At 37.9% G+C, this 14,569-nt stretch overlaps 3 protein-coding genes across 4 annotated transcripts; all 3 read left to right on the forward strand.

Moving 5' to 3' along the window:
• Positions 1-2,565: 2,565 nt before the first annotated feature.
• Positions 2,566-5,469, forward strand: FRL1 (FRIGIDA like 1). Its single transcript, XM_021431972.2, has 3 exons — positions 2,566-3,644; positions 4,340-4,515; positions 4,601-5,469. Exons 1-3 carry the CDS (start codon positions 2,642-2,644, stop codon positions 5,207-5,209), a joined length of 1,788 nt encoding a protein of 595 aa, XP_021287647.1. The 5' UTR covers positions 2,566-2,641; the 3' UTR covers positions 5,210-5,469.
• Positions 5,470-5,791: 322 nt separating this feature from the next.
• LOC110419097 (Tetratricopeptide repeat (TPR)-like superfamily protein) lies at positions 5,792-8,313 on the forward strand. Of its 2 annotated transcripts, none has more exons than XM_021431984.1 (2): positions 5,792-7,311; positions 8,062-8,313. In XM_021431984.1, exon 1 carries the CDS (start codon positions 6,010-6,012, stop codon positions 7,294-7,296), a length of 1,287 nt encoding a protein of 428 aa, XP_021287659.1. In that variant the 5' UTR covers positions 5,792-6,009; the 3' UTR covers positions 7,297-7,311; positions 8,062-8,313. The 2 variants fall into 2 exon arrangements, with proteins under 2 accessions (XP_021287659.1, XP_021287660.1); XM_021431985.2 differs by having other exon boundaries at positions 8,068-8,313.
• Positions 8,314-9,491: 1,178 nt separating this feature from the next.
• Positions 9,492-13,830, forward strand: WRKY20 (WRKY family transcription factor family protein). Its single transcript, XM_021431973.2, has 6 exons — positions 9,492-9,867; positions 11,250-11,408; positions 11,823-12,363; positions 12,447-12,579; positions 12,665-12,820; positions 13,027-13,830. Exons 1-6 carry the CDS (start codon positions 9,634-9,636, stop codon positions 13,514-13,516), a joined length of 1,713 nt encoding a protein of 570 aa, XP_021287648.1. The 5' UTR covers positions 9,492-9,633; the 3' UTR covers positions 13,517-13,830.
• The last annotated feature ends 739 nt before the right edge of the window (positions 13,831-14,569 follow it).

Consider the following 14,569-nt stretch of genomic DNA (forward strand, 5'->3'; position numbering starts at 1 on the left):
TTATCTCGAATCTAAAATTTCCCGAAATAGTTAGGTGATAACACATGTTTATCTTCAAAAAGTAGCCTAACATGTATTTAACAATCTCGAAAAAATTTTTCTCATTCAAAGTTCTTCGATTCGATTCTTAATATTTAAGGCTCCAAATTATTTTCTAATTTGTCATTAGACCACAAGTGTGCCTCACATGAAAAACCCGTAATCGTGGATATATATCTAGAATCATAATCTTTAATATTTATAGTAAAAAGCATAAAAAATAATATAAACAATTAATTAGAAGATAGGATTGGATCCTAGGCTTCTTGAGGTTGGCGTTTTCTTGTGACATTATCCTAAGGCTTTTTTCTATCTAAATTCAGGAAGGAATTCAAAGTTCTTCAATTTGATTCCTAATGTTTAAAGCTCCAAATTATTTTTTAATTCATCATTAGACCACAAATGTGCTTCACGTGAAAAACCCATAATCGTGGATATAAATCGAGAATCATAACCTTTAATATCTATCGCAAAAGACATAGAAAAATAATTTCAAAGAAAGAATTAATTAGAAGATAGGATAGGATCCTAGGGATCTTGAGGTTGGGATTTTCTTGTGACAATATCCTAAGGCTTTTGCTATCTAAATAACTAAAACATGAAGGAACATGTGATTTTCTAGTCCAAGTTGTTTTGGCCACTTCTTAACATACAATAATATGTTACATGGAAAGCATGTGAGACCCCCATTCAATGCTACAATCAAACTAAACAAAAGAAAAAATTAATTAATTTTCAATTCCTTAATTGTTGTAAAATTAATTTTCAAAAGTAAAGGGCTGCTATAAAACCGATATCGTCCATGTGTCACAAGCATGAAAATCTCGATTTAAAATTAATAATATAAAAAAATTATTAAATAAAGATAAATAAAAAAGAGACCAATATTCAAATCTCCTTTAGATATCACATGAGGTGCATTTTTATGAAGATAACTCTTCCCCCAAGTCTTTGAATCAACAAAATAAGACCAAGTCAATCTTTCTTTATATCTTATATATATAGCTTCTTTTTTTTTTTTTGTTTATTGAGGCATCGAGACAAAGTATAATACCCTTACTAAGATCAATATGAATTAGCCTTTGAACAGATTTTAAATAGCTCGAATTAATCAATAAATATATTTATTTGAATTTTTTTTTAGATATACTGGTTCTTGCATGATGTATATTTAATTTAATTTTTATCTTGTTTATGTATATAAACTATAAACGTGATAAAAATGAGAAGATTACGGTTAAAAATGCAAAATTATTAAGATATACATAAATGGTAACTATTACTTTAATAGTATGATATTATTTAGATAGAATGTTGTACTTGGATATGCTTAACTTGTTATAGCAATCAACCCCAAAACCTTATTAAATTAACCTTTTAATTCTAAAATAAATAAATAAATAACAGCAAATCAATGACAAAGTCTTTACTACTTTGGGTTGAGACCTTGTTAAGAAGTTGCAAACACTTTCACATTATATGAATGACAAAAATTTAGTGTATTTGGATGTAATTAGGTCCGACCAATTCCGTTAAATAAAAATAACGTGCATTCTTGTATTTCAATATTTGTTTAATAATAAATATATATTTTTTAATTAAAAGAGTCGAATTTAAATTCTCTTAACCTGTCACTTTCGCAAATCACAGGGTTACAACTTAGTGCCCCCACCTCACATGCAAAGCCCCATAGCCCCCCATATGCAATGTTTAGAATTCTGAATTGGTCTATTTGCCTTCCCCCAGAGGGAAACACAGAAGAAGAAAACTTGTAAGCCATAATACCCTGCAAACAAAAATGGGAGCAAACTATATTGAAATCAAGGCTTATCTTTTGGAGCCATTGGAGCATTATCCATCCCCTTTATCAGAAGCTTTTTGTTGCCTGTCATGATTATCCACTTCTGTTTTCCTTGGTTTGCAATCTCTATAATGGAAGAGGGGCCAAAATTTGTCCAGGGGAACCTTATTGCATTATGAGTTGTGCAAGCATGTGATATGACAGCAACATTCCCATCATTATTGCTTATATATGAACATATATATATATATGTTTCATATTTAAGAAGTTAATGTTCTTTTTTGTTCATTTTATGCCTTCAACAATTATCATTTCCAATCTTAAGTTTGTGTTTTCGTAAGTCGAGATAAATATTAATAATGTAAATCGAAATAATTGATGAAAATTGATTGAATCCAATTTTTTGATTTCAATATTAATCGGTTAGAAGGAACAATTTATTTGATTATTTTGATTGATTTTCGATATTCAAAATTTACAATTGACGCAATAAAAAAATGGGTCGCTAATAATATATATAGATTGACCTCATAAATATTGTTGGGCCTTTGCATTGACCAAAATGGGGCAATTCTAATTGGGTCAAATTAAAAGCCCAAGACCTTTATTGGCTATTTATCAAAGTTTTGGGCCGAATATGAATTTTTCCAAGTACTAAAACGACACCGTTTTATGAACCTAACCGCCTTCGGCTTACTTGTTTCCCGGCAAGTTACACGCTTGACGAACTGGGAAAAAGGGGAAGAGAAAATAAATAAATCGTCGCAAATTCTCTGTTATTTCTTTTCGCTTAGGTTTTTAATGTCGTCGCAAAATCTTTTGGCGACGGTACCTCCGTCGCTGAAAGAAATAGAATCGGCGATCAAACTTATAGACGTAAAAAAGGAGGAACTGAAGAAAGCGTTCGACGATCTCCAAGCCAACGCTTTGCAACTCTCTTCTTTCTCTATCTCCTGGTCCGACCTCGACTCTCACTTCACGGCAATTCAGAACTCGGTAACTCAACGATTCCGCATCCTCGAGTCGCGCGAGTTTGCTGACCGTCCGGTTGGTGCCGTCCCCGTTTTGGAGCACACTCGGTGCTCGGCTCAGCCGCTGTCGGTGAAACAGGGAGACCGGTCTGGTTCGGAACCGTTAACGAGACAGGACCTGGTTCAGTCTGTCACTGATTCGATTGCGAATCGGCCGTTAAATCAGCTTGTACCGTTGAATGCTGAGCAACCATCGTCGTCAAATTCAGTGAGATTGCAATCTGATGGTTTAGCTCCGGCGTCGAGCCGAATTGACTCGGTGGTGACTCGTCCGGAGCTGAAGGAGTTTTGTGAGAGAATGGATGGGAAGGGGTTGAGGAAGTATGTAAATGACCACCAAAAAGAGCGGGAAGCTATTCGAATGGAGTTTCCGGGTGCACTAAAGAGTGCCCCGGATCCTGCGGCTATGGTTTTGGATGCAATGGAGGGGTTTCATGCAGAGAATTCAGAGTCTAAAGGCGATAAAGACCCGGAATTGTTCGGTTTGAGGAGGGTTTGCGTGTTTTTGTTGGAGCAGTTAATGGAAACTGGTGTAAGCTTTAGTGATGAAGTGAGGGAGAGAGCAAAGCAGTTAGCTTTAGAGTGGAAAGGGAAGCTCAGGTTGAGCAGAGATAACTCTTTGGAGACACTGGCGTTTTTGCATTTAGTGGCAGCTTATGGTTTGGGAGCTGTGGTTGATAAAGAGGAGCTTGTTGGCTACTTTGTTATCATTGCTAGATACCGGCAAGCTACAATGTTGTGTAGGTCAATTGGTATAGGGGAGAAAGTTCATGGTGAGTTATTAAATTCGGTTCTTATCATGTGCAATTGGATTTATATGATTTTGGGATTGGTGTTATTCTTGTTTTCCATTGCCTTATGTGCATTTAAATTGCTTTCTCATGGCTGATGAGTTTTATCATGAATGCTTGGTTTAGATTATTATGTGTAATAGAGTTTTGAGAATTTAAGCATTTCATGTAGGATTGATATGTCAATAGGTCTAGCTGTTTAAGGGATATGATTTATGGTGATGCTATTGGTTTCTTGGTTCATGTGATTCTTGTTATGCGCACTTAGATTTATTTGATTTTACCGTTGGCGTTTGTGCTCTATTTCCAACTGTTTATGTGCATGTAAAACTTCAGAACTTGTTTTGAACAAGAAACTCATGTTTAACGTTAGAATGTGTTTCTCAGTTTTCACTGACAAGAAGCAACTGAAACACATGAGTATGGTAGCTTCCCAAAGAACAAAATATTGTTTCATGGAATGATAAAGAAGAAGAAAAGCATGGGGAGATCTTTTTGTTGCATCAATGAATGTGTGCAAACGTAGCATATTGTTTAAGAAATGTGTAAGCTGTAGAATTTACATAATTTCTTGCCCCTTTCAAGATTTAAAATTGTTTCCCTTTTGCCAGTAATGATCTTGTAGTTTTAGGAGTAGCTTCTGATGAAAACTGCCTTGCTTTTCTTATGTGTTGCAGATCTGATTCAAAAGCTGTTAGATAGTGGCAAACAACTTCTTGCTGTGAGATTTATATTTGAGTTTGGGCTGGCAGAAAAATTCCCACCGGTCCATCTTTTGAAAGAATATCTGAAGGAGACAACAAAGCTTGCTAAGCAAGTGTGCAAGGACGGAAAAAACTCTCTTAAGTCACAGGTAAGCTTTCATTTCCTGCAAAATTTTCAGGGTATTATACTTTAACATTCATTTTCTTTTTATTTAATTATGTTTCCTCATGCAGAATGAGGCTACAGCCAAAGAAATTGGTGCCCTGAAAGCTGTAATTAAAGTAATTCAAGAGCACAAGCTAGAAACTGAGTGTCCCCAGGAGGGCCTTCAGAAGCGTATTGAGCAGCTTGAGAAGCTGCAGGCAGACAGGAAACGCCCTGCAGCAGTTCCTGCTTCCAAGCCTCAGCAGCAGCAGCAGCAGGCCAAGCAGCAGACAAAGAAGAAGAAGCTGGCACAGGTAAAGCAGCAGCAGAGTGGCAACAAGCGTCCTAGAACAATTGCATCTGCTGTTCCTATGGCAGCACCATTGGGTGTTGCTGGTGGAAGTTCAGCTGTTCCCCCATTCCAGCAATCACATCTACAGCCAGCAGGTTTATTGCCTGATCGTTCTGCTGCATATTTGGGCTCGCCAGCTGGCCCTTATGGCTTGGCAGGCTCCGCTCCTACTGTTCCTCCTTATGTAGGCTCATCAGCGGGGTTATATGGTTTGGCAGGAGGCCCTCTGGGTTTCTCTATGAATCCAAACCCTGCTGCCTCCCATTTATATCCTTATGACAGACTGACTACCTACGGTGCATATGGCTTACCACCACACTACCATCCATCTTACCATCCACAGTAGCTGCTGTTACTGTTTTTTCGTTACCATGGTATGTCTTTGGATGCTAGGACCCATTGAGGCACAGGCTGCTGGAAAGCACTCCTGCTTCTTTGATAACTGGATGATGGTATTGCATAAACTAGATTCACCATGACCAACCTTTGTAGACGTGGGGGAGGCTGCATAGTATTTTATTTACTGATCATGTTGCTAATTCCCCAGAAGATTTACAATATATCATGATTTCTTATGAGATGGCATAATTTTCGATGTTCTAGACATTTTTCCTTTATGCAATCTTCTATCTTCCACTTGCATGATGCTTCAGGTATGCAGTTTTCTGCAATATTTCTTAGGGAGACTGGATCTCAATTTGCTAATATGATGCCACCATAAATTGTTCTGTTAATTTCCCTTACACGTTTTTTTTTTCTTAATGTTTCAATCAATTTAACTATATATTGAAAGGGGAAGTTGCCAATGAGGCATTCAAAGATTAAAATTTTGATATTTTCATTTGGATCATTGGGTTTTGAGATTAACTCTTATTCTTTTCATCCAAATTCTGATCCTTTCTCACAAACTGAATTAATATCAAATTAAATCATAACTAGAGAGTGGTTCGAGAGGGATTATGAATTTCTAAATGGAAATCGTGAATTTCAGATTGATTGTGTACTGGAATCGGATGGTGTTATGATTTTCGACAGGGAGTCTTCAAAACATTTAACAGGTTATGTGTACCATGGCACAGCCATTTCTAGCGCAAAAGCAACATTCTTTTGTATCAGACAAAGCTCCTACATTTCAGGCATGGAAACATGAGTTCCTACACTTCAAACCACCTGCGATTACTGTCTCTGACAAAACAGTTAACCTCCCACGTGAACCAAGGCCGCCATGCGGACGCCCTCTCTCTTTTCCACCGCATGCAAGCCTCGCCATCTCTCACTCTCGACCCTTACGTCTTCCCCCTCGTTCTCAAATCATGCGCCGCCATCAGCCGTCCCCGACTGGGGTCGTCGATTCACGCCCACGCCACCAAGTCGTCTCTCCTCTTCAACCCATTCGTCGCTTGCGCTCTCGTCGACATGTACGGGAAATGCTTCTCCATCACTTCAGCCCGCAAATTGTTCGATGAAATCCCTCAACGCACCGTCGTTGTTTGGAATTCCATGATTTCTCTGTGCACGCGCTGCGGGCGCGTCGATGAAGCGTTGCATCTGTTTCAATCTATGGATGTCGGCCCAAACGAGTCCACGTTTAATCCCATCATAGCGGGCTTGTCTGAATTGGAAGATGGGTCTTTCATGGCTATCGAGTTTTACAGAAGAATTCAGAGAGTGGGTTTGAGGCCCAATTTGATCACGCTTCTGGCTCTGTTACCTTCTTGCGTTGGCGTGGCGGCATTGAGTTTGATCAAAGAAATTCACAGCTACGCGCTTAGGAGTAACATAGAACCGCACCCGCAGCTGAGAAGTGGTTTGGTGGAAGCTTACGGGCGATGTGGGTGTCTGGTTTACGCGCGAAATGTATTCCAATGTATGGAAGAAAGAGATGTAGTTGCTTGGAGTAGTTTGATATCAGCTCACGCTTTACATGGTGAGGCAAAGGCTGCATTGGAGGTATTTCAGCAAATGGAGTTGGCAAAAGTTTGGCCTGATGATATTACTTTTCTTGGGGTATTAAAAGCTTGTAGCCATGCCGGACTAGCAGATGAAGCATTGGGCTATTTTGATAGAATGCATAAAGATTATAAACTAGAAGCGAGTGCTGATCATTATTCGTGTTTGGTCGATGCGTTGAGCAGAGCAGGGAGGTTGTACGAGGCTTATAGAGTTATAAAAGAAATGCCTGTTAAGCCAACTGCAAAGACTTGGGGAGCTTTGCTTGGTGCTTGTAGAACTTATGGAGAGGTGGAGTTGGCTGAGATTGCTGGGAGAGCTTTGTTTGAGATGGAGCCGTCTAATGCTGCCAATTATGTGTTGTTGGCTAGGATTTATGCTAGTGTGGGGAGATATGAGGAAGCTCAGAGAATGAGAATGGAGATGAAGGAGAGGGGAGTGAAGGTAGCACCTGGTAGCAGTTGGGTTGTGAATCAAGACTAAAGGAATGAGCTTTGGGTGATTTTCCTCTAAACAAATTCTAATCTTTAGATTCTATGTTGTATATTAGTGACATGTGCACACACGGAGAAAGGGCTCTTCATTGGCTGAATCCGTTTCCTTACCTAGAGCTACCATGCCTAGGCAACTTGGAGTGGGAAATGAGAAGCCACATAGTACTCTGTCTTGTTTCTATGAACAAAACAAAGATTAACAACCTTAGTTGGAAAATCAATTCTTTGTTGGGTTCAATTTATTGTCCTAATGCAAACTATGTGCATGCTTTAGTTCCTTCCAACCCCCCCTTCCTAGATACATTCTTCCTTTTTCCACTTTTGAGTCTAATAGCTATTCTGTACAAGGGTGTTAGCCTGTCCAGCCTGTCGGTGTTTTTCATTTCTCTTCTCTTTTCTGATAACTACAATTTTTGCTTCCATGCTGATTTGTAGAATTTATTGCTCTAGAACTGGTATTTAATGATAATCTATTGAGTGGCCTTATATATGGTAATGTCTGATGGCCGATTTATTTGCTCATCATGGGTTGTACAACAGGAGGTTTAAAGGTAAAACTAGGCTTTGTAGTTCTAGGCTGTGGAAGCCAATAAGATGTTGAGTGAATGAGGGAAGGGTTTGTTAATAGTGATTGTGACATGTTCACATGTCTCTTTCCCTAGTATCAATTATTGTTTTATCCGTTGCTCCATGGAAATCGCTGAGATGCAGACACAGTTAACAAGGTTGCTCATTTATGAACTTGCTTTTGCAGAAACAGTTTCAAGGGAAGGACACTAGCTACACAGGAAGCTGCCTGTCTCCCTTTGCTGTTTATATCGAACACATTCTTTAATGCTAACAGTAAGTAAAAGCCGACATTAGTTTGAGTGCTGTATTTGTCTAGTTAAGCTTTTAAATTTTCTTTTTTACCGAAAAGGATTAAGTTCCTGCCTTGTTAAGGCATTGCTTGTGAAAGTACCCAAAGCTTAAATTTCAAAAAGTTTCACAGGCAAAGAGACTTGAGACTGAGCCTATACCTTTATTTATTATATATTTTTACTCAAATTCCTTTGTCTCATTCTACAATGTTCAAGCATCAATCATGGATCTTCATGACCTTTTGCAGAAAGAAAGTTTGTTAGTACTACAATGTTCATTTTTAAACCTTTTTTGGACATTGTCTGTAAACTCTGCAAACTCTTGCTTTGGTCCCATAATCATGATTATGTGTACTAACAAACTCTGCAAACTCTATAATGTTTATAGCAAATGTTTATTGTAGTATACAAACAAAGAACATAATTAAAGTTAAGAAAGAAATGTGCCTTCCCATAGATTTTCATCTTTCAACTTTGGACTATAAAAAGTTGTCTTCGCCCGTGAGTCATGACCCATCTAAGAGCTTAATACAAATAATTACATAACTTATCTGTTAAAGGTAAAGGAGGTTTGGGAGCTCAAACTTCTCTTTCCCAATTATTAAAGGGTGCTGTCATTATCTCTAGTTTTAGAAGGTTTTTACATTGAATTACAGAGCTTGACAATAGGTAGAAGGATTAGATTTTTGTTAGAATTTGGGGTGTTTTAATCAAGTGAACCAATTTAGTAGTAAATTCTTTTGTTGTTACATGTATTATTGACTTGGTCACTATTCATGGCTGGTGTGAATCATTGAGAAATGCTTAAGATTTAGGATACATTGTGGACATTGATATTTGAGAGGTGAATTCTCAATCAAGAACCCAACTTTACCCTGAGCCAGCGTCGATGCATCAAAGCCCAACCTCAACCAAAGGTGTTTCCTTTTTCCTTTTTTTTTCTTTTTTTGGAGGAAGAAGGGGGCGTGGGGGTGGTGTTGTTAAAGAAAAATACAAAAACAGAAGTGGAGAAAGAAAAAGTATGGTCCTTGTAGATAACAACAATGATTGCCTTGACAAAATGGGTTACCTTTTGAAGATTTAAACCACCTTCCAAAAATAAAATCCAAAAAAGAAACAAAAGGAAAAAATCCCAAAAATTAAATTTAAATTAAAAAAAAAAGGAAAAAAAAATGACAAGGCAAGGCTATGACACGGCCCCCAGACCCAGATCCAATGTAACAAGTCAAACTCTGTCCCTCTCTTCTGACAGCCTTCTCCAACACACTAAACTCACTTCCAACAATTTTTAAGTTTTTAATTTAATTTTAAAACAAAACCAACAAATAAAAAAGAAAAAAAAGGAAAAAGTACAATTGAATTTACTAAGATACCCCATCTCTCCTTTTTCTTACAGACGAACAAGAATCAACTTCATTTTGACCCTCTTCTCTTCACTTGTCTGGTCCTTTTTTTTTCTTTTGTTAATGGTAATGGAGGAACAAATATTAGCTTCTTCTTCAGCTGCTACTGCTGCTGCTGCTGCTCTACACGTGCAGGCCACGTGTGATCCATCGGGGTCAGGTGGTTCAGGTGGAGCTCGGTACAAGCTGGTGGCTCCCGCTAAGCTACCGATCTCAAGGTCGGCTTGTATTACGATCCCACCTGGGCTTAGTCCTTCTTCTTTCTTGGAGTCTCCTGTTCTTCTTTCAGATGTTAAGGTTAGAGTTGATATTTATTTTTTGGGGGGTTGGATCGGTTTTGGGTTCTGTTTGTTTCCTGAGAAAGTAGAGGAAAGTTGGCTACTTTTTGAAAATTTACTGTTAAAATTGAATTCTTTTCTTATTTAAGAAAAAACCCAAGATTTTTTAGTGTAAGTGAGGAATTGAGCAATGTGAGATTTAAAGTTTTGATTTTTATTTTTTCAAAGTAGCTTTTAGTGGGGAATTTTTTCCTTTTCTTTTCCCATTCTTTTTGTAAGGATTTGGTTGGCTAGGTTTGTGAATGAGCTAATTTCGATTTAATTTTCAGCTGAATAGATGCTTAAGGAGAGAAAAAAAATTAATGGGTTACTATATTTGGTTGCTTTTTTTTTTCCTCTTTTTGGGTTCCTGTTCAAAATGCTTAGATTTTATATTTGAAGTGGTTCATGATGTTGGGGACCTTAAAGAAAAAAAGATTCTGATGCTTTTTTTATTGCAATTATTAAATAAATTATGAAATACGGCTCCTTAGTGTCCATGGATTTGTATATTGTGGAAGGAGGAATAAGGCTTTTTAATTTTTGTTAATGTGTTGTAAGTATGAAAATTTAGATTGAATCCTTTTTATATTTTTGATTTATTTTTATAATGCCAATGTTGTTTTTTCACATAATGAATCTTCCCCTTTTGGTTGTGGGAATTGTGGCTTTTTATATTTTGGTTTCTGTCCTTGTTTTAACGGTGAGGACATAGTAGAGAACTATCCCATTTGTGTAATGCAGAATAAAGAATAGATGCTGGTGGTGAGGTGGAGTGGATAAAACGATTGATGCTTCTTTAAAGGCATTTGTTTGATTTAGATCAAATGATGGATGTTTGTTTAAGTGTGTGGTGCAAGGAGGTAATGAAACGAATTGGTGGAAAATAGAAAGTACCTGGGTCAAGGTGAAGGGCAGAGACCTAATTGCCTGTGATTTGATAAAGAATATGACATCACATAGAGTTGAATTTGCAAAATAGATACGGGTGGTGAAGCATAAGGAGTTAAGTGGGAGGTTTTACGGAACTTGTTTTCCACATCAAGCGTTGGGTTAACTGGAAGTAGATGAATATTTATTGAATGGATTTTGCTTTAACTCACCTTTAGTTGGTTTGTTCTGGAATCTTTGTCTTTTCCCCCCCTTTATTTTAAGTTCTTTTTGGCATTAAAAAAGCTGCTAGAATTAGTTTGTTTAATCTTAGATCACTAGATGAGTTTGAACTTTAAGTACGTATTTATGCTGAATTGCTGAAGAGAGTAGTAGCTGGAAGTTTACCTGCTTGCTTGTGGGTGAACTGAAGTGGAGCAGTTTTGTAGTACTATACTGAGTAATTTGTTGTTTTGCTTCTTGTTCTTCCAGGCAGAGCCTTCACCAACTACCGGTTCTCTCATCAAGCCTCAAGCGGTGCACGCATCTGTTGCTTCTAGTACATATTCGGCTGCAGCTGTGGGTTCTAATGCTTTTGATGAAAGAAATTCTAGCTGCTTTGAGTTTAGACCCCATCCTAGATCAAATATGGTAATTTCCTGATAAACGTTAATGAATATTTTGAGACCGAGATTTAAGTAATATTTTTTATTTTTGTTTCCGTTGCTTCCTGCAGCTAGTGTTAATGACAATTGTTTTATGTTTCACTATAGCAATAGGTATATGATTAGGTGATAATCTAGAATCCTGATTTCATCAAATACTCTTCTGCCTTAATTTGACTCTGCCATAAACCCTGCTATAGGCAACTGATGTATTAGGAAACTGGTAGAGGCATCATGCCAGAGGACCTCATAAGGACACCTAAAATTAGCAACCTGTTTTCTCTTCTCACTCTCTCTTTCTCTCTCTTTCTAAATTATTCAATACTGACATCCTTATCTAAGTTCATTATATTCTGCTCCTTGAAAGGTATAGTTATCTAAAGGTTTTTGCTTATTCAAGGCTCCTGCAGATTTAAACCATCAGAGAAGTGAACAATCTCTGCAGATGCAAGGTCAATACCAGACTATATCATTCAATTCATCATCTTCAGTTAAGAGTGAGATGGCAGGCTCCTCAAATGAGTTGAGTCTCTCAGTACCTGTTCATACAGCTACTTCTATGGCTAGTGCTACTGCTGAAGTTGATGTAGACCAATTAAACCAGATAGGGAACCCAAATAGCGGGATTCAGGCAGGGCAGTCTGATCATAGATCAGGTGGCCCATCAGTGCCATCTGATGATGGATACAACTGGAGAAAATATGGACAGAAACATGTGAAAGGAAGTGAATTTCCACGCAGTTATTACAAATGTACGCATCCTAACTGTGAAGTGAAAAAGCTATTTGAGCGATCTCATGATGGACAGATTACAGAGATAATATACAAAGGTACACATGATCATCCTAAACCTCAACCTAGCCGCCGATATTCTTCTGGTAATATCATGCCTGGCCAAGAAGAAAGATCTGACAAGGTCTCATCTTTCACCGGAAGAGATGGTAAGGGAAAAACTACAGATTAAGTTTTCAATGTTGAGTGCTTTTTCACTTTTGAATTAATCTTTTTTTTTTCCCCATTTTAGACAAGTCATCCAGCATGTATGGCCAGATGGCTCATAGTATTGAGCCAAATAGTACTGCAGATCTATCTCCTGTTACAGCTAATGATGATAACATAGATGAGGTTGACGATGATGATCCATTCTCAAAGCGAAGGTATTGTTATTGTTCAATAGTGGCTTTAGTGTTTTCCTCTGTTGTTGTCTCCGCTTGCTTAGTGATACTATCAAACTATGAGCAGGAAAATGGATGGTGGGGTTGATGTCACTCCTGTGGTGAAGCCAATCCGGGAACCACGTGTTGTTGTTCAGACTCTGAGTGAGGTCGATATACTGGATGATGGGTATCGATGGCGCAAATATGGGCAAAAAGTAGTGAGAGGAAATCCTAATCCTAGGTACATATCATTAAATCAATAATTATAGAATGTCATAAAGACAAGTCATATTTTTTAATATGCTCATCTGTTTCAACATATAGCTTCTTAAACATTTTATTGGTGGGCATAGAATTCCATTGGAAGCATGTGGACTTTTGTGCTTTGTCATAAATTAGATAGGACAACATTTATAATATTTTATTTTCTGCTAACTTTTTATGTAGGAGTTATTATAAGTGCACAAATGCCGGTTGCCCTGTTAGAAAACACGTGGAGAGGGCATCTCATGATCCAAAAGCTGTTATAACCACATATGAGGGAAAACACAATCACGATGTACCTACCGCAAGGACCAGTAGTCATGATACAGCAGGGCCTGTAGCTGTTAATGGGCCGTCAAGGATTAGATCAGAAGAAAACGATGCGATTAGCCTTGATCTTGGTGTTGGGATTAGTTCTGTTCCCGAAAACAGTTCGAATGAACATCAGCAATTGCATTCTGAACTAGTGCAAACCCAAGCACAGACTGGTGGCTCTAGTTTCAAATTAATTCAAGCAGCTCCAATAACAACATATTATGGTGTTTTAAATGGTGGCATGACTCAGTATGGCTCTAGAGAAAATCCAAGCGAAGGTCGTGGTGTTGAGATTCTACCCCTAAATCATTCTTATGCATATCCACAGAGCATGGGAAGAATACTAACGGGTCCTTAAATCGGGTAACAGTGAAGGTGACAAGAAATAAACCAATGGACAGGATTTCTTTTTTTCCATCTTTTTGGCTGGTAAAAGAAAAGAAGTTAGAATTGTATTTTAAAAATATGGATTGTTCTTCATATATATATTAGTTTTACTATCTGAGCTGATTTTGTTAACTGGACTACAAACTGCCTTCTGCTGCCAATCACTGTTTGTATCAACTTTGGAGTTTGTACAAAAGTTGGACTGATACAAGTATTATTTTTCTTACAGGAAAGTGTTGTAAACCAAGTTCTTGAAATGGAATTTGTAAGAAATTATGTGTTCTATCTTGTCTTTAACTTCTTGGAGAACTTGTGATTAGTACAGTGTATACCTGTATTTTTCTTGACCATTGCTTCTCCGATAATGTGCCTCTCAGATTTTGATGGATGATTCTCATATATTATCTAACAAAAATGATTGCTAGTGGATTGTTTGAGAGCTTGAGATGACCAAATGACTGACCAAACATGTGAAGAATCTAAGGCCAAGAATCTAATGCATGTACTGATTGTTGATTCCAGGGTGAGATTCAATTGCAGACAGTTTGTTTTCTTTTGGAGTGAGCAACCGGTCGGTTTTAACTGGTGGTTAAGGGAGTCAGTAGGCTCGCCGGTGACACTTCCTCCCTACCTGAGCCAACCGAAAAACCGATCCATAAAATGAAATTTCCTCTGTACCCTCATTAATCCCCCCCTTTTCGTCTTTCCCTTCCCCAATTTTAACATTCTCTACAAAACAGCCCCCTTTGAAGTCCTAAAAACCTTCTGCTGCTTGCTGTCTCCAGTGACTCTTCTGCCAGTGCCAGCATCTTCCTCTTCGCCACCGTTCATCTCTTGCCAACCGATCGAAATCAAAGTCTGTTTCAGTTGACCAGTTTCTCCTTATGACCGGTCGGTTTTGGTCAATCATAAGGAAAGCTCGGTTTAGGCAGTTTTGATTTCTCTCGAAACTGAAACTGACCGACGCTCACCCCTAGTTTTCTTTACTGGAACACAAAGGACAAAACAAACTATAATTTCTCTT

The sequence above is a fragment of the Theobroma umbraticum genome, unplaced genomic scaffold (genome assembly GCF_002168275.2).
Source record: "Theobroma umbraticum cultivar Fairchild unplaced genomic scaffold, ASM216827v3 scaffold_67.0, whole genome shotgun sequence".
In the NCBI taxonomy this organism is placed as follows: Eukaryota; Viridiplantae; Streptophyta; class Magnoliopsida; order Malvales; family Malvaceae; genus Theobroma; species Theobroma umbraticum.

Bases quoted from the DNA above. Each gene is read 5' to 3' on its own strand.
- FRL1 (XM_021431972.2), top strand. From the start codon at position 2,642: ATGTCGTCGCAAAATCTTTTGGCGACGGTACCTCCGTCGCTGAAAGAA. The intron at 3,645-4,339 runs GTGAGTTATTAA...TATGTGTTGCAG, and splicing joins TATAGGGGAGAAAGTTCATG to ATCTGATTCAAAAGCTGTTA. The intron at 4,516-4,600 runs GTAAGCTTTCAT...TTCCTCATGCAG, and splicing joins AAAACTCTCTTAAGTCACAG to AATGAGGCTACAGCCAAAGA.
- LOC110419097 (XM_021431984.1), top strand. From the start codon at position 6,010: ATGAGTTCCTACACTTCAAACCACCTGCGATTACTGTCTCTGACAAAA.
- WRKY20 (XM_021431973.2), top strand. From the start codon at position 9,634: ATGGTAATGGAGGAACAAATATTAGCTTCTTCTTCAGCTGCTACTGCT. The intron at 11,409-11,822 runs GTAATTTCCTGA...TGCTTATTCAAG, and splicing joins CCCATCCTAGATCAAATATG to GCTCCTGCAGATTTAAACCA. The intron at 12,821-13,026 runs GTACATATCATT...CTTTTTATGTAG, and splicing joins AGAGGAAATCCTAATCCTAG to GAGTTATTATAAGTGCACAA.